Source organism: Ailuropoda melanoleuca, chromosome 10 (genome assembly GCF_002007445.2).
Source record: "Ailuropoda melanoleuca isolate Jingjing chromosome 10, ASM200744v2, whole genome shotgun sequence".
Classification (NCBI taxonomy): Eukaryota; Metazoa; Chordata; class Mammalia; order Carnivora; family Ursidae; genus Ailuropoda; species Ailuropoda melanoleuca.
The window spans coordinates 3,024,992-3,043,933 of NC_048227.1; the positions used below are offsets into that span (position 1 = coordinate 3,024,992).

Genomic DNA, 18,942 nt, shown 5'->3' on the forward strand with positions numbered 1-18,942 from the left:
GACCCCGTTGAGGGGGGCAGCCCCAGGGAACAGGGCTCCACAGCATGAGACTCCTGGGATAGGCACATGGATGCCTTATTTTCTCCACGTTGCATCCAAAACACAGTGCCTCCCTCCACTGTGAACAGGGTGACACACCCTACAGGTCCCACAGGACCTGCTGCTCACGCAGCCATACGCCCCCAGACATCCCCTGTCGAGTCCCGGTTGGTGCAAAGACCTCAGATCCTCCTGCACTCCTCACACCCTGACGTCACTGCAGCCCTTAGACCAGCCTGCCAGCACCACCTCATGTCCCGCTCCCGAGACTCGCAGACGACCAGATCATACCTTTGTTTTTGAACACTCTGCCTACTGTGTCTCAATAGAATCTGTTTTCCCTGTAATTCTCCAGCCTGCGTCTCTAAACGTGATTCTGGGAAGGGTTTGCAGTGCTCCCTGGCTCTCTCAGAGAGCCCCCCTGGAGTCAGGGGCCCTGCACGTGTCAACAGACGCCTCAGCTTCTGTCCTATGCTGCTTTCTCCCCAGCCCCGGCCATGGCTCCACAGAACATCCAGGTGACCCCGCTCACGGCCAGCCAGCTGGAGGTCACGTGGGACCCGCCGCCACCGGAGAGCCAGAACGGGAACATCCAGGGCTACAAGGCAATGCTCTCTCGCATGGTTTGGCTCTTCCTTCCAGGTCACTTGTAGGCCAGGATAAGTGGCCTCAGTCCCCAGAGTTCCCGAGGGCTTTGCTGGAACCCTGGCTACACTCCAGACTGCCGCCCTCGGCTCTCCGTGTCCTGCCGGCAGACACACAGCCGACCGTCAGTCCGGAGAGCCACGGGCAACACTGAGCAGCTGGGGCAGGCTCAGCCTGACCTTGCCTCTTGGGCTGGGGGTGGGGGCCTGATGCACTGCGAAGCTGGCTTGTGCCCAGCAGCCCCTCCCTCCTAGGCCCGGCCGGAACCCTTCCTGCCCCTTCACCTGCTCTGGGAGCCTTCAGAATGTCTGCTGCCAATAAAACAGAGCCGGCTAAAGGGAGCAGGTCCTCCAGCCCAGCTCTTCCCTTGGGTTTCTATTGGATATCTCGTGAGGTCCGGGTCAGGAGGCCCAAGAATTTGCATTTCTCACAAGTTCCCTGGGGGTATGGTTCCTAGAAGCCCCACTTTGAGAACTACCACACTAAAACCTTACAATTTCACATTAGCTAACCATTCCAGAGATGGGGCAAACAAAGACAGTGGGCCAATGAGTGATGACCCAGAGCAGGCTCACCTGGGGAGCAGGAAGCCCCCCACACCCGTCTGCAAGGCCGCATCTGTGCAGAGGGCTCAGAAGAACCAGCTAAGCCGCCCCAAAGAAAGCAGCCCCAGGCTGTCCCCAGCAAAGTCCCCCTTCCATCCTTCTCCTGAATGCCTCTCCTCTGCCCGCCCAGGTCAGTCAGTCAGCAGCTTCTGCGGGCCAGCCTGCCCTGATGACTTTTGGGCCAATTAAATGTCCATTTAAAAATGATTTTTGTCAGTGTTTTATGAAAATAAATGCCTTCCTCCACGGCAGGGCTGTTACAGTGATTAATGAGGTAATGGGAAGTCCTGTGAGCTTGGAGGCAAGATGCTATTTATGTATGTCCAAAATATGTTTTCTAATTTCCTTAATGATAAAGACATTGAACTTGGGTATTGATCTCGAGTTAGTAAGGCCTGTTCAAGTGCAGGATCGGACGTGCGCAGTTGGGAGAGCAGACGCTGGACCCGGTCTTGCCAGCGAGATTCAGCAAGTGCCCAATGTGTGAGCCCACATGGGACGCAGGAAGTGGTCCCTGCCTTTCCGCGGCCGGCTGCCCTGTGGTTCAGCAGCTCTAACGGCCTGGCTGGGTTTCGGGCCACGGGGCCAAGCTGGATCCATGGATGGGTGTTGTCTTCAGGCAGCCCGGCTGGCACTGGCACAGGACGGCAGTCCTCGGCCAGCTGTCCAGGGAAGTGATCCTGGAAACCTCCTCCAGCCGTTGTACTCGGGCATCAAGTCCGCCCGCAAGCACATACAAGCTGGGTAAGGGGAAATCAACCCAGGAGAAACACGCAGCCTTCCCACAGTGCTGAGCCTGACGTGGTTCTTCCCGGTGATTTTTGGTGCCAGGCAGACTGAAGGCTCACGGGTCAGCCCGCTGTGGGAGCACAGGGTAGAGCTCGGGTTCTCTGCACAGGCTGGCGCAGGGGTGGATAGGGCCTGTCTCCTTCTGTCCCGACGACTGAGGGATGGGCCAGAGGCCATAAATAAAAGCACCAAGCTCTGGGAGGGAAAAGGCATTCCCGGGGAGCTGGCGGAAATGCCACTTTCCATGTTCAGTTAGGCAAAGTTCAAATTGCAGAAGAACAGCTCAGAAATGCAAATTATTGGCTTCCCAAACTGTATTAGCAGTTTGGGAAGCCCCTCCCCCAGCTCAGACCCTCCTCCCGCCGGCTCTCCGCCTTCCCAGCCACAGCGTGGCCGACCCAGGGGCTTCGTGGTCAGGCCCACAGTCCTGCCGCATCCTGCACTGGGTGGCCTCCTGCCCCACACGCTCCGAAACAGAGACCGTCCCCGTGGCCTGCCTCCAACCTCTGGCTCTTTCCCACAGGTTTACTACTGGGAGGCAGGCAGCCAGAACGAAACAGAGAAGATGAAGGTCCTGTTCCTGCCGGAGACGGTGGTGAAGCTGAAGAACCTGACCAGCCACACCCAATACCTGGTCAGCATCTCGGCCTTCAACGCCGCGGGAGACGGGCCTCAGAGCGCGCCCAGGCAGGGGCGCACCCATCAGGCCGGTAGGAGAGCAGCGTGTTTCCTTCCCACGGGCTTTACAACCCCCTGCCGGCCACAGGCCTGCTGCCCCTGCAGCCACCCCTGAGCCCAGCTGAATGAGCAGGCCCCACTCTCTGTCCGCACAGCTCTCCGCTCTGCCTGACCTGTGACACACACTGCCATGTGCCGGGGGCTTCTGGAGAGGCAGGCCCGCGTTCGAGTCATTTCCTTCCCCCAGGGCCTGCTGCGTGCCAGTGCCCGGTACCCACGAGTTGGGTGCAAGCGGTGCATGTCTTCCCCCAGACCCTCCAGGATCACAGAGGGCAGGCAGGCTCTGCAGCTGCACCCAGGCCTCCTTCCACTTCCTCAGGGAAGTGGCGTGTCCATACCCCTGGGGGATGAGCACCTGTGCATGGAGCCCAGGCCACAGTATCGGGCACTCCTCAGGTTCCCGGGCCACAGACCACCCGGAACAGCTCACGGCACGACCTCTCAGACTCCCGCCACCAGCCAGGTCCAATAGCACTGCGTGGCCAGAGGTCACCCTGCCTGTCGCCCCGCCCCCCCACACACAGTGTTTCCAGCACGTGGCTCATTCTCCTGTGGCTCTCAGCTTCCCAGCAGCCTAGAGAACTTAGGAAGTGGTCAGGAATTCCAAGGGAATGCAGCTTAGGGCTGGTCCTGGGGCTCTCTGAGAGGCACATCGTGCGTGGCACCCGTGAAGTGTAAGGCCAGGAAAGCCAGGGAGACCTGTCCCTCTCAGGGCTCCCGGACAGTCGGTGGGTTCGGCCAGTGAACTCCCCCCCCCAGGTGCTTCATCTCCTGGGGACGAGGACTCCCAAGCATCACGCGTCCTTCCCACGAGATGACTGACCAAGGGCTGCTTCCTGGGGGCCTTGTCCAGCAGCTGGGGAAGGGCCGTTTCTGGAATCCCAGCTAGGTCACCTGTTCCTCCCCAGGGCACCAGGGACCTGGCAGGTCACGGGGTGACTGGAGGGAGTGCAGCCAGGAGGGTGGGTGGTGCTGATTCTGGGGGTCATCCCAGGCACCGACACCCCCCCCCCCACAGAGCCCAGGCAGGGGGGCGGCAAGCAGGCTCCACTCCCTGACCACACGCCTGGCCCTCCACGTCCGTAGGCAGCTTCTCCCACCCAGGGTGACTCACTGGGCCCCCCTCTCCCCAGCCCCAGGGTGAAGCCCATGAGGGCCACCCCTCCGTAGGCTAGGGAGGAGAGGTGGGCGGGGCCTCCAGCGGCCCTAGTTGCTGGGAAATGAAGCCATTGCATTTTACTCTGCACCTCAATCTATTATTCATCTTTATGCCTTTGTCACTGCGTCTCTCAGGCTCCTTTGTGTTTAAACCCCATCGTTTTCTCTGCTCTTCTCGGGAGGGTCCAGGTTTCTTATTGATCCTGGGAAGTTCAGAGATGGTCAATAAATCTTCCTTTCATCCCGGAGCATGGAGACTTTTACTGAGTTGAAAATAACATCTAATAACAGTTTAATTCTATGTGGAGGCATAGACGTGTATGTAAATGATCTATAAAGGAGCTTGCTGAAAGTCCCTTTACACTCTGTTCCTCCAGCTCCTGGGACCCCCAGCTTTTTGGCGTTCTCAGAAATAACCTCTACCACGCTTAATGTCTCGTGGGGCGAGCCAGCGGCAGCCAACGGCGTCCTGCAGGGCTACCGAGTGGTCTACGAACCTTTAGCACCCGTCCAAGGTGAGACCCGAGGGGAGTGCGGGGAGGGTGGACCTCACAGGGGCGCACACGCCACTCCCCAGTCTGCAGGGCAGGGAGCCTTGCCCGCAGGAGGCCTGTGAGCCATCGCAGAGCTGGGACCAGGAGCTCTGCGCCCTGGGCTCCGGCACAGCCCTCCCCCAACCAGCTTGCAATGGGTTATACTTTGACCTAAGACATTTCTCTCCTGTTTCTGCTGTGTCCTCATGGGAACCACTTGTTAGGACCACACGGAGAACGTAGGCCCATCAGCTTCCGTGGGCATCCTGGGAGAGGCGCTGACCACCCAGTGTCCTCAGAGATTTTTCTGGGGACACCCTTCATGCGTTCATTCACTTGAGTCTTTATTAAGCACCTGCTGCATGCCAAGTACTGTTCTAGATGCTGGAATCTGTAGTTTCGGGGAAGCAGGGATCTTCACTGAATTATTGATCAAGATCCCTGCTTCCCGGAATCTGTGAGTTTGTATTCCATCGAGGAGAGAAGCAACACACCTGCCAACAATCTGCAATGTGATGGTGACCAGTGTGGGGAGGACCCCAGCGCACCGAGCTCCCAGCCCTGGGGGAAGGCCTTCCCGGGGAAGCTCAGCAGCGCACGGGCCGCTTGGGGTGGGGCTCAGGGTCCTGAGGCCAAGCCTATAGAGTGCGGAGGAGGTCACGGGAGAGTGGCGGGCCAGGTCACGAGGGCCAGGTCACTAGGGCCCTGAGAGGGTCTGGCTCGCGCAGACCAGGGCCCCTCTGGCTGCAACCACAGTGTCAACGCCGTGGTATGAAAAGATTGATTAATCAGCTCCACAAGTCCAGGGATCAATCAGAAGCCGCACAGACCCTCCAAGAAGAGCAGAGGAAATGTTTACACACACAGGAGCCTGAGAGACACAGTGACAAAGGAATAAAGGTGAATTCTCAATGGAAAGAGAAGATACAGAAGCTTCTGGGCAGAAGGGGGTGCAGCCCCACACAGAGGCCAGAGCCTGGGGAGACCAGTGGCAGCCGAAGCACCTGGCAAGGGGCTTGGAGCTGGGCGTCAGGTGGTGAGGAGTCAGGACGGGGGATGCATGCGTTTGTGGTGAAGACTGCACGCCACATGGGGAGGGCGAAGTGACCAGAGTGCTTGTGGGTTCTGTCACTGGGCGGTGCTGCCCCGCTCCTGCTCTGTCACTCCCTTGGCACTGTGGTAATTTCTCACATACCCGTCCCTCCTCCCCGCTCATGGCTGATGTGCTCTCGGAAGGCTCCACAGATATTCTTCCTCGCCCGCCGTGTGCCCAGCACCGTGCCAGAGAAGGAATATGAGCCCATGGCAGGCTCCCCCTGGTAAGATGCACAGCCAGACTGTAAACATTATAGATTATTTAATGTCTAGGAGAAAAAAATATAACCAACACATCAAATAATATTGGCGCTCCATTTAAAGCCGTGATAAAAGTTTCCTTTTAAAATAAGTACATTCAAGTAAAACGGGGTTGATTTGAAGAAAATTTAAGCACTAGATTTTATGTCATCAAATCTAAAATGCCATTATTGACTATAAGATTCATTGTTATTTTATGAAGTGCTAAGAAAGAAAAAATGCTTGCAGTAAACTGTGGCCCAATACATTTGCATCATCAATCCCAGATCAGAGATGTAAAAATGTGCGAGAAGAAAGAGTCTCAGACCACTGACGCACTTTGGTAAATACCCGTAGAGGTCGGGCAGGTGTACAGTTCGGGAAATGGTGGAGGGCCCGGCACTGGGCTGCGGAGGCAGGGTCATGCCTGCTGTGTTCTTTTCAGAGCCAGGTGCCTGTCTGGGGACCAGGCGGCCTGGGTCATGGCGGGGGTTGGGGTCCCAGCAGCACAGGCATCATGCCGCGTGGACAAAGGGCAGAGCGCCACTGGACACTGTCCACCCTGCTCCCCAGTACTGTCTGCACATACTGCCAGGTGTGCACACACCAGCACACACACGGGTGCCGTGAGCCTGTGCTGCAGACGTGTTAACTAGTACCACACAGAGGAGAAAGGACTGCCAAGAAGCACGGTCCCGAGCAACCACGGAGTCCCTCTTCCTCAAGACAGTGAGTCTTTCTGTACTTCCTCAAATAAGTGACTTATCCAAATGCATGCATTAATGGGTTTGTAGACTCCTAGAAACTCCATGGCGGGCACTCCTGGGCCTGGCACCCAGGCTGGCTCCCCTAGTCCTGTAAAAAAGCACTTGCCATCCAAGCAAGACCATGGCCATCGTCCCACCTGGTCACAAGCCACGGCGGGCCCTGCTTCTCCATCCCCCGAGCTCCACGGTCCCAGTGTCCCGATGTCCTGCTGGCTAACCACACGTCTGTCCCCATGGCCTCACCTCACCTTCCAGGGAGATGGTCCTGCACATGTGGTTTCCCTGGTGCAGTCGGGGTTGTGGTCCCATGACCACGGCAACGCTGACATCATTCACACGATGCCAACTAGACAGGCCGGTGCCCCGTGTGCAGCTGACACGCAGCTTCCTTGGTGCTCCCTGTAAACAAGGCCCCAAGATCGTAGGTGCGATGACACAGCTCTCTCTACAGACCAGCCCGTGCCGCGCACTCCGTCCGCGTCCTCACATGGCTGCACAGTGTGGCGGCTGCTTTTGCTCGCATCTCATAAGAGCTTCAAGCCCTTAAGACGGCCGCCTGGGGCTACAGGTGGGAAATGTGGACACGCATGGGGTTTGAACCCAGGCAGGCTGGATCGAGGGCCGCCGCGATAGGGAAACATCCGAAGCGATAGCACTTCTGCAAGTAAACACACCATGAAGGCCAAGAGAGGAGTGTGTGGAGCGGTCACCGAAGCGTTTTGTGGCTGCCTGTGGCACCTGCCATTCTCCCTCGAGTGACAACAGGTGGAATCACTTGGTGGCACCATTTCACCTCTTCCCACAAGTAATAAGACCGTCCATCACTGGCATCATCTCTTCTGTCTGTCAGGAGGGCTGATTCTTCCCACCTGGATCTTCCTAGCTTTGGCAGCGGGCGTCGTACGCTCTGAATACGGGCAGGAGGAGAACTCGGCAGCTCATGCACTTCCCCAAAATCTCAGGGCGCACAGAGGGCAAACCTCCTCTGGTCCCCTGGGCGCTCAAGAGCAAACCATCCAGACCCTGACACTTAGACCATGTCAGTGGCTCAGGCACATCCTAGACACGCTGGTCCCTGCTCATCCATTGCGTGGCTGGTTCAGGCCTGGGGCTGGTGATGGGAAACATCGATGCTGCCGCTGAGCTCCAGGCTTTCCGTGAGTCCGAGGGTCCTCCGTTTCAACTGCAGACCCCATCCTGAAACAGCACTGTCCCCGCTCCAGCAGGGGGTGAGGCCGGCCACGGGCCCCTACGTCCTCCCCACGTCCTCCTGCTTCCCTGGCCACCAGCAAACAGTCTCTTCCCAAAGAGCAGAAGTCACCAGCCCTGTTCCTTGGTGCCGCCCTGGTTGACCCGTGACCTTCTGGGCGTGTCCCTGCTCACGAACATCAGTATCAGTTTGCAGGATCCCACTGTGTGCCTGCCTGGTCTGATGGCATCTGCCAGAGCCCCTGGCTCAGCCAGAGAGCGGACACTAGTCCTGGCCCCTTCCAGCCCAGAGGGGAACACAGGCCAGTAAAGGGCAGGAACTCGGAGCAGAAGAGGCTTGCCTATGGCCTCTCTTTGCCCTTTGGGGCATTTTGACCTGGGGCTGGCGAGGGGTGAGCGGAACTGTCAGTTGTACAGAGGACGGTGCGTGCTGTTATATAGTGAAAAGGACCAGACGCTCGGGGGTGAGGCCATAGGGGCTGAACAGAAGGCATTGCTGGGGAACACACACAGCGCAGCGTCCTGTGCCCTGTGCCTGGCTGAGGTCGGATTGCCCAGCGTCTCCGGCGGGCTCGTCCAGCCCTTGCTGTCCCACCTCCATACCCAGATCCGTCTCTCCTGGGGGCCAGTGGGATGGCGGGCTCCTCTCGTCGCTCCAAGAAGCCTTTGTTGTGTCCCCTCCCCTAGGGCAGCAGCTGGCACCCCGCTCAGTGTGCAGGCCTCTTGAGTGGGGTCTCTTGGAGAAACCCAGCCCCTGCCCCCTTCACGCTGGATTCAGATTTCCAGCAGGGAATCAGGAAACTAACAAGTGGGTCTCTGAACAATGTCCAGTTCTTCCCAATGCCCCAGAGTTGGAGCTGCAAATGTAGTGAAAACATCAGGCATCTTTCCTGGGGGGCCAAAGTCATACTAATTCTGCGGTAATGCCAGCTCTCTTGTGAAGGTTGCTGAAGACATGACATGTGTGTTTATACACAGATGGGGGAAACTGTAAAACGGTGATGTCACGTGGTGCTGATTCCGCTGGCTGCTTTTCCTGCCTCCCCGCCCAGGCGCTGGGCGGCGCCTGGGATACACACGGGCGGACTCCAGGCCCGCCTGACATCCGTCAGCCCAGGCCAAGGGAGCGGAGAGCCCAGCAGCCTCCCCCTGCCAGCAGTCCCTGGGCCGACTGCATCGAGAAGACAGGCCCGGCGCATCCCTCGCCTCCCCAGGGCCAGTCCCCTGGTCACGGTGGGGAGCGCCAAGCCACGCGGAGCCTGGGCCACGTTCTTGGGAAACGGATGTTACGGCAGAGCTACTTTTATGTTTTTTAAAATGTTTTAAATGGTAGTATTCTATGCGATTGCACCCCGGGGCTTTGTAGAGCAGGGCACAGTTTAAAAATTGACTAAATAAATAAGATTCTGACATAGTTGAGATGCAGGGGAGGTCGGACTAGCTCTACCTCCTAGTGGGATGGAATTCACAAAATCTGCACATGGGTTTGTTTCTGCTCTGGGGAAAAGAAGGCATTTTTTAATTAAAAAATAAAGGGGGGGTGCTATCCAGAATAACTTTATATCCAAGAAGAGCCCCTCCGTTTGCTCACGATGGTCATTGTGGGTGCAAACTGTCACCCTGAAACCCCTTTCTTGAGCCATGCAAGGTGAGGGCAGGCTCTTGAGGCAGAAATGGCCCAAAAAACTCAAATTCGGAGGTCACTCAAACGCAGTCAGAATCATTCTGAAGTCGTTTGGAAGAGAATCATTTAGCTGAGCCAATGTTATAAAAAAGGCATAATATGAAAACAGTGAACCAACCAGAACGTATTTGGACAACTGCAGGATGAGACATTGGCCTTGATGACTGAAGGGTGAGCCCATTTTGTACTAAGAACACACTTTGTGAGGCACTTCTGAGGTCAAGGCCACACGAGGATGAAGGGTGGGGCTGGCACCGGCCGTCCACACTGAGGGCAGGCCCGGCCACAGCTGCCCTGGGCTGTCCATTGCTCTCCTGACGAGCTCTGCTGACAGCGTCAGAGGGGCCACCTCTTCCTCCTCCCCCTGAGGGATGCCCCATAGACACCCTTGTGCTGAGAGCTCTCAGAAATCCTGAGTCAAGAGCTTACGAGACTTTTTTAACACCTCATCTTCAACCTTATTTAACTAGAGAGCCCCATTTCCGTCCTGGAAAATGCTGCATTTGTATAATTTTCACAATGCGTCTTCCTCCCCAAATGTTAAATCTCAACTTTTTCATTACATGTGATACAACCAACAACACTTTCACTTCGTTTATGTAAGCGAACTGTTGTCTGTCTGTCTTCATAGTTCTCCAAATTAGGGCATTGATATTTGCGGTGATGGTCTGTCTTCATCCTTGCTTGAGGGTCCAAGGATCAAGTTCTCACGAGTGGCTTGGGGGTCTGTAGGCCACAGGTTGGCCAACCCAGTGGGGTAGAGACCCCTCTTGGGGGAAGCTCATCTTATAGCTGAAACAAAATCTCCTTCATCTTCTTCCCTAGTCCCTTCTCCAAAGTCGGGAAGCTCCAGGTCACTACGCCAGCGAGTCAGAGCCTGGTGCAGCTCAGAGCCTGCGGGGAGGGGAGCCTGACCCCCGTGAGGGAGGACGGGGTGGCCTCCCTGGCACAAGGCGGGACTCGTGGGCAGCCTCCCCACGTCACTCCATGAAGCTGGTTCTTCCCTTTGCCAGCACCACTTATCAGACTTGAACACTAATTACACTTATCTGTGCTGAAAATTGGCTATTACCACCACTTAAACTCCTCCTAATTGTAAGAAATGCTTCCTTAGCAAGCTGGGGACACCGTTGCTGTTGTCTCGGGGAAACAGCTGGTGCTCATTGCTCCTCTGACACTGTCCCCCTCCTGGCCTTTGCTCTCGATGGTTGCAGGGGTGAGCAAGGTGGTGACGGTGGACGTGAAGGGGGACTGGCAGCGCTGGCTGAAGGTGCGCGATCTCACCAAAGGGGTGACCTACTTCTTCCGCGTGCAGGCGCGGACCATTGCCTACGGGCCTGAGCTGCAAGCCAATGTCACGGCCGGGCCAGCTGAGGGTAAGTGGAGCTCCAGTGAGGGCCCCGTGCCCGTGCCGCGACAGCGGCTAACCGCCTGCCCCATGCAGTCAGGGGCCCGTCCTTGCTGCAGGCCAAGCGGCTGTGGCCCACTCAGAGCAGGCAGAAACGCAGAGGCCTTTTGGCAGCGTGGGTGTCTTCAAAAGCATATGCTAGCACCAGCTTCTACAGACGGACTTGTTAAACAGAGATGAGCCAATTCTTAGGTGTTAAACATGTAACATTTGGTGTTGTTTTCTGGAAAAGCTTCAGAGAAAACAAGTCAATTTTTTAAAGGTTTATTTACTTATTTCTGTGGGGGGCTGAGGGAGGGGGACAGGGAGAGAGAAACCCAAGCAGACTCCACGCTGAACGTGGAGCCCAACTTATGGCTCGATCTTCACGACCCTGAGGTCATGACCTGAGCTGAAACCAAGAATCAGATGGCCAACCAATTGTGCTACCCAGGCGCCCCCAAAACAAGTGAATTTTTGAAATAAGATACACAAGGGAAGTGTGAAGTGTCCACATCCTGCCGAGGAGCCCCAGAGCCTCCCACTTACACTATCCGGGCATTTGTTTACATCCCTAGAAAGTTGAGGGTGTCCAAATCTAGGTTCACAGAGGGCCCGCTGCATGTCAGGCACAGTCCTGGGCCCATCGCGTGGCTCATCTCTGCTCACGTCTTCACCTGTGAGGCCAGTGTAGCCTTCCCACGTCTGGGATGAGCAGAGTGTGACCGGGCGAGGCTAAACCATCTGCCTGGAGGAGGGGACAGGGCCTGGGCAGGGCTGGCCCCACCTGTGGGATGAGGAGCCCCCCCAAGTGCCAGTCTCCATCCTTCCCTGTCTCTTTTATCCCACAGGCTCCCCAGGGTCCCCCAGAGATGTCTTGGTCACCAAGTCTGCCTCCGAACTGACCCTGCAGTGGACCGAGGGAAACGCGGGCAGGACACCCACCACCGGCTATGTCATTGAGGCCAGGCCCTCAGGTAAGGGGCGGGGCCGGGGCACCTGCCCAGCCGAGTGTCAGAGTCCTCGGCATCCTCGAGGCCTTTCCCTAATGATACAGAGACGAGGGCAAGTCGATGAGACGCTAGGTGCGTCTCTCCCTCTCCATCACTTTGCGGGCATGAGATTCTCCGTGTTTCGCCACAGTATGTGTCCCTAGGAGCGGGGTCATTGTCACCGTCAGCAACACATACCTGCAAACTTAGCGACACATAGACACTTCCGACTCATGAGTAGGATCCAAGAGTGTTTCCGGGGGCTCATGTCAGGCTCTGCGTCTTTGCACCCAGATAGACAGAGTCCTGCTCCTGTCTGATCACAATGAAGATTCCTATTCACAGTGAAGCCCACACATCATCTGCCCCCTCTTTAGACTCCTGAAAATGAAATCTAAGGTCGGTTCCCTACTCTGTCTGTCCTAAGAGGGTTTTCGCTCCCTTCCTCCCATTCAACGGTAATAACTAAGCATGGACATTATTGGAAAATCCATTTTGCTGCATCGAGCTGGCTATTACTCCCTGAAGCTAGGGGGTGTCTCCAAGTGCAGAGAACACTGAGCATGTCCACTGTGACCATCAGGGGGTGGCACATTTAATCGTGAATATCTGAGCATGAAAATCCACGGTGTGCCGGGGCTGTGTGCAGAAAACCCACCGCTAGGGCCCGCCCACGGCGCTAGGCATCACCGTAGTCAGACGGTTCAAGAAGCCGTTGGGCCGAGAGGGAAGGTCTGTGGCGTTGCATTCGTCACTGTGTCAGACAAACTGCCCACCAAACTGCTTTCGAGAGATTACTAGTTACAAGCACCTCCTAGAAACTTCTAAGTAGAAAAACCTGGTGCCTGAGACCAAAACAGCATCCATTAAAGGCGATAGGATAAATTCTTTGGCTCAAGCAATGGCACATTCAGTGTGTCAGCCCAAGAGGTCCTGGGAGCTTGTGTTGAGCCAGGCATTCAGTCTGTTCTGGAAGCGGGGGTCTCAAATCGGCGATAGGCCTTCTGTGGCTCCTGGGCCCCTGCCACATCCCTCTGAAAGCAGGCGGCCCCAAAAGAAGACAGCAGGCTCTCTGCTGAGGACGTCTGATTCCTGAGCACTTTCCAAGACCACAGGAGCTTGGAATGCGGGCCCGGTGAGGTCTGGGCCCAGCCGAGGGCCATGGAGGCCGCACCAACCCCAACAGAGCAACTCGGCACTTCTCTCCCCAAATCTAGGGAGGGCATTCATTGCAAAGGTTACTTTGTGAGACTTCAGGCCCAGCAAGGGGCCCCTGAGAGAATTCGGGAGATCGTGGGCATCACTGACCCCTCACTGAAATTCAGCCTTCTGTTCCCTCCTAAACACGGGCATGTTCCTTTACTCTGGCTGCCGTACCCGTGGACCCCACGCTGGACGGCTCCACTGCGTGCATGTCCTGTCTCCGTCTGGAGGCTGGGTGTCCAAGGGCAGGGGGTGGCACGGTGGCTCCTCTGAGGCTGCGGGGGGGGGGGTCTGTTCCGGACTCTCCCCCGGCATCGGGTGGTTTGCCCTCGATCTTGGGCGTTCTTTGCCTTGGGGGGCATCACCCCCATCCCTGCCTTCTCTCCCTGGCGCCCTTCTATTCTTGTACCCTAATTTCTCCCTTTTATGAGGACACCACTCATACTGGGTTAGGGCCTCCCCCTCAAGACCTCGTCTTGACTAATTACATCTGCAAAGACCCTATTTCCAAATACGGTCACACGCTGAGACGTTGGGGATCAGACCTTGAACACGTGAGTTTTGAGGGGACGCAATTCAACCCCTCGCAGTAGGTAGGAAACCACAGACGAGCTGCAGAGCCCGTAGAATTGCCAGCAACAGAAATCACACTGCTTGGCATCCCGTCCCAGCCGCGGGCACCTCTCAGCACGGCTGAGCTCGTCATCGGAATGCTCCCCAGGCCTCCTTACCCAGCGCGGCCCTGGCATCGCGACGCTCACCGAAATCCAAGCCTGTGCACCCCATCTTCCAGAGAACCACGTAGCCCAACACGTCACCCAGTGAAAACCACACATGACCCTCACGGTCCGCAGACTTGGGAGACGGGGCTGCCATGAGCCTCTGGTCAGCTCTGCGTAGTTACAGTCATTAACAGTACAACTGGCTTCCCTTCACATTTTACTTTATGCATCGGAAGCCATCCCAAGAAGGTGTTCCTTCGGAGTCAGCATTTTGCCAAAGGGTCTGTGGCCCCGAGAGAAGGTAAGAGGCCTTGCACTAGAGGACACACACACACACACACACACACACACAGAGGACCCCTGTCAACTCCTTTCCTTCCGCCGAGTGCTTGCTCCCCGACTAGAGTGTTAAGAAGCCCACGGATGTGCGCGGCTGTGAGAGGACAGCAGTGGGGTCCCTTGGGTGATGGGAATGCTCTGTGTCTGGGCTGTGTCAGCGTCACTTCCCGGCTGCAATGCTGTGCTGTGGTTTTGCGAGATGAGCCTGTTGGCGGACACCGGATAAAGGACACATGGTTTCTGTCTGCATCATTTCCCATAACCGCGTGCGGTTTACAATTATCTCAAAATAAAAAGCTCAGCTTAAGATTTAAAATATATAAATCTATCTATCTATCTATCTATCTATCTCCATCCACCCCGCGGATGGTGTCCTGTTCAGTCAATCTTTGGAAGGAGCATTTTCATGTCAGAGATCAGCCGTGGGGAATGGACCACATCAGCAGCCAGACACGGGTGTGTGGGCTCGGAATCCTAGCAGTGGAGAGCACGTTCCAGCACTTTCTGAGCAAAGAGAAGGTATTGATTCTCGGGCTTCTCATCGGGTTCTCATATGCACATCCATCCATCCTAAGGAAGGAAGCGGGTTGCCTGTTGGCAGAAGTGCAGCTTTGGGGAGTCCAGACCAGGACACCGGCCTGGGCCTCAGCCGGGCGGATGCCTCCTGAGATCAGCAGGACCCTGAGCTCCGCCAGTTGGTGCCGCGATGTGGAAACCGGCCCCCGGGGACTAAGACATGACAGGAGGCTGACCTGCAGGGCACTGTCTTGTTCCATGAGCGCTAAAGATTTCACCTCCACTCTGTCCTGCTGCAACCGCTTTCCCCTTGCAGACCGTGGCCCAAACCAGGGCAGCCGTGGGGCTCGCCATCTCCCCGTGGAGGGGCGCCTCCTCCCTCCCGTGACGGAGGCCAGCAGCAACTCAGAGGCAAATGAAATGCTTTTATGGATTGTCAATATTTAAACACCTTGCTGGTGCCTTAGGGCTTTGGATCTCAGCTGTCATCTATTACAGGCCTCATTACACAAAACATTAAACGCTCTATCTTATTTTCTCCACCGAAGCTCTCTGGCAAGATTTTCTCCAGGCAGGGGAGTGGTTTTCGAAGGGAGCAGGGATCTGGGAGATGGGCCCAGGTTTTTATGAGGAGGCCCTATTTTTGGNGAAAGGGGACTCCTAGAGTCAGTCAGTCCTCACCGCAACCCCACATCCCCAAGCACGGGGCAGGTGGGGGCAGGTGGGGGCAGGTGGGGGCAGGTGGAGGCAGGTGGCAAGCAACCTCTACCTCTTTGGCATCCTCACCGTAACCCCTACAAATTCTGCAGGATCGCCCCATTGCTGCCCTAACATGGAGACAGAACCCAACAGCAGCTATGAGATTAGCTGGAACATAGACTCTCTTATTCCTGGGAAGGATGGTCAGTGAGCATGGACCCAAACAGCCTCGCCTAAGATACATGTCTCTGGTTGTGCGTATGCTTCCTCCCAGTCAGTGTCGCAAAGTTCCCTGGAAGGCCGTGGAAACTGCAGTGGGCTTATGCAGATGATATATTTACACAAATTATCCCAAGGCATTTTATTGTGTAGATCACAAAACCGAATTTACATATTTACACAATAGACTGGAATGGCACTAAAGGAACTATAAATATATTTTCCTCTCCGAAGCAGCCATGAAATTCATATTTAGGACGTACCCGGCGCAGGCAGCCTTTTCCACAAACAGTGTAGTTAGCCCGGAGATGAGAGCTGGTCAGCCGGAGAACAGGCCCCTCGTCCCTGTCCCTGATCACGACCCCACCCCACCCCCACCCACATCTCCCAGCTCCCTCCCTGCTCATTTTGTTCATTTTCGGTCTTTGGCCCTGGGACTTTGAGCAAAGAAGAAAATCAGTCTTTTTCCTAAGGTTTAAAATCCGTGGAAATCCCCAGGTCAGCCAGTGCCGCAGGTCCCAGCCTCACCGGCCCGGCGCTCACCCCTGTCCTCCTCACTCCCACCCCACACCCGCCTCCTTCTGGGCACAGGCATCCTTTGCTTCTAGACCATCTCATTTCGTCTCCTGCCTTAAACTAGGAACAGGTAAAAGGTGTTTTGGGGTTTTTTTCTCAAGGGTATTTAGCCTCGCGTTTGAGCCCCACATGCTTCAGCTAGATTTCGGACCTCGCCGGACCACTGACACAAAGAGAAAAGGCAGTGTTTAAGAAATAAACAGCTGACAGGCCTCCATTTGCTCCGAGCTGCAGGCTGACAGTCACGTTGTTGGTTGCGTGAGTTAGTGGAACCAGAAATCTGGGGCCCGTGAGTGACAGTTTCATTCAGCATGGAGACCCTGTTTAATTGTCCATGAAATCAAACTTTTGTGTTGGCCTGGCATCTGTCTGAGTACCTGCAGCACACAGCTCGGTTCTGGGCGTTCAAGGGATAAATTGAGCGACCTGCGGGTGTGCCTGAGCTGGGCTCCGTCTCAATTCAGAAGAGAGGTGTTCATGTTTCCAGGTTTATTAGGACATTGTCTGGGAGCAGATGTGCCTCCTACCGCCGGGCGGGGGAGAGGCGGGGGCTGCGAGATGAGAACTGATGCGTTCGGTCGGCTGCGGGCAGGTCTGCTCTGAGGCAGTGAAACCTATTTAGGTGGGAAAAGGGTTTTGTTTTTTTTTTTAAGATTTTGTTTATTTCTTTGACAGAGAAAGAGAGCACAAGAAGGGGGAGCAGGAGAGGGAGAAGCAGGCTCCCCGCTGAGCAGGGAGCCCGAAGCGGGGCTCCATCCCAGGACCCTGGGATCATGACCTGAGCTGAAGGCAGACGCTTCCCTGACTGAGCCACCCAGGCGTCCCAAAAGGGTTCTTTCTTTAAGGACCTTTACTATAAGTCTCTTCCCTGTGTTTAGGGCACAGATAAGGCAGCAAATACAAAGCAAAGAGTTCAGATTCTTTAAAGAAACACCCAACCGCTGAGGAGCCAGACTGTGTGTGTGGCTTCTTGTCACCTGCCCAGAGGCTGGCGGGACTTGGGGTGTGTGATCGCTGGGATCCCTTTAGGAACGTTTGCAAAGTTCATCTCTCGGTGGTGTCCCACCTGCTTACCTTGTGGCAGGAGGAAGAGGGGGCAGGCCCCACACACAAGTGTGATTTGGGCTCACTCCCTGCCCTGGACCCCCCTCCCACAGACATCAGGAGGTGGCCGGCCCAAAGGTCGAAGGTTGACGGTACCCCAGGACTTCTAAGCCCTGGCACCAGCAGTGGACTCGGCACCAGGCATCAGTAAGGCAGGGATGCAGCTTTGGAAGACATTTCGACTCTTCTCTTCCAGCCCATCCTGGGTTTCCCAGGAGGATGATGTAGGAGCTCCCCGAATGGGGATGGGAGGCCAGGCTGGGGTCTCCTGAGCCTCCCGGCAGGGGCGAGCCTCACCTGGGATCTGAGCATGGCTGAATCGGACCCCCAGAACGGCTTGGAGAACTTGGAAAGGCGTACGCACCTCCCACGTGTTGACTGAGATGGGAATCCGACGCTGGGGATTATCCCTGTGCGTGGAAAATCAGTTGCACAAACCTCATTATAGCTAATAGTTCTGTAATGTTATTTTCCCCCTAATTTGTAGAGATACTTTTCTCCATCGTTGATTTATTGAGATATTTAACGGCATAATACAAATGAGAAAAGCAATCCGAGGTGGAGACAGAGTGGACGCTTCAACAGCTGGCAGGCTTTCCTTACCCACTCAGGACCACAATGGAAATGTTAGTATAGACAGATCGCCCAGCGAATTACAAGCGACGTCTAAAATGCCGAATGTGCTAATTTTGGCAAGGAAAAATTAAGCAAAATAAAAACGAGAACATTTTCTTCTGTTAGCTCAGAAGGAAATTCTCTTGCTGTGACTCTCCCTCCCCCCACATTTTTCAGTGTAAACGGATCACTGAATAAATTGTTCTGTGTTGAGATTCTATATCAATATTTTAAAATGTTTTTTTTTTTGAAAAATGCACACAATTCCTGGAGCTATGACAGAGCACTTAAAATAAAATGTGGCCTTTAGGTGATGGCAGAGGAAGGGGAAATAATTTTTTTTCTTCAGTAGCAGGAAAGCATTACAGAAACATTAATGCGAAAGACACTCAGAGAACCCACTCCAGAAGAGTTCAGACTGACTCAGAACAGTCTGAGAATACCTCTCACGCTTAGTCCCTTAATTGCAATGGCTTAAGCAACATTCATTTTAAAAGAGCCTATATTTTTTTCTTTAGTCTCTTTTACAGCATAAAGTCGTCTTCCCTTTTTTTTTTTTAAGATTTTATTTATTTGAGAGAGACAGTGGGGGGGGTGGGGGAGGAGCAGAGGGAGAGAGAGAATCTCAAGCAGACTCCACACTGAGCACAGAGCCTGACACGGGACTCAGTCCCACAGCCCTGAGATCATGACCTGAGCTGAAATCAAGAGTTGGATGCTCAACTGACTGAGCCACCCAGGCGCCCCTTGTCAACCTTTTTAGAGGAAAACACTGCACAATTCAGTCAACATTTAAAGCCCTTAGAATAGTGACTTGCTCATAGTAAGTGCTAAATAAAATGGTGGTGGGTATTTACTAGAAGCCTGCTTGTGCTAGGCCCTGCAAAGGGCTATGGAGACACATAGATGGATGGGTAGATGGTTGGACAGATTGCTGGTGGATGGAAGGAAGGAAGGAAGGAAGGAAGGAAGGAAGGAAGGAAGGAAGGAAAGAAGGGTGGGTGGATGGATGGATGGATGGATGGATGATGGATGGATGGGGAGATGGATCACATCAACGGTTATTTA

The 18,942-nt window shown here is 55.2% G+C and overlaps 1 protein-coding gene across 7 annotated transcripts in view; it reads left to right on the forward strand.

The window, feature by feature from the left end:
• SDK1 (sidekick cell adhesion molecule 1) overlaps nucleotides 1-18,942 on the forward strand; it is an 867,584-nt gene that overhangs the window by 823,142 nt on the left and 25,500 nt on the right. For 5 of the 7 annotated variants that reach the window (XM_034669743.1, XM_034669739.1, XM_034669740.1 and 2 more), the window contains 5 exons: nucleotides 529-644; nucleotides 2,602-2,788; nucleotides 4,352-4,489; nucleotides 10,717-10,878; nucleotides 11,741-11,866. In XM_034669743.1, coding sequence (XP_034525634.1) covers nucleotides 529-644; nucleotides 2,602-2,788; nucleotides 4,352-4,489; nucleotides 10,717-10,878; nucleotides 11,741-11,866 — 729 coding nt within the window. Of the gene's footprint in view, nucleotides 1-528; nucleotides 645-2,601; nucleotides 2,789-4,351; nucleotides 4,490-10,716; nucleotides 10,879-11,740; nucleotides 11,867-14,720; nucleotides 15,202-16,830; nucleotides 18,059-18,942 lie in introns of those variants that run through there. The other 2 variants (XM_034669745.1, XM_034669744.1) reach the window with 2 other exon arrangements.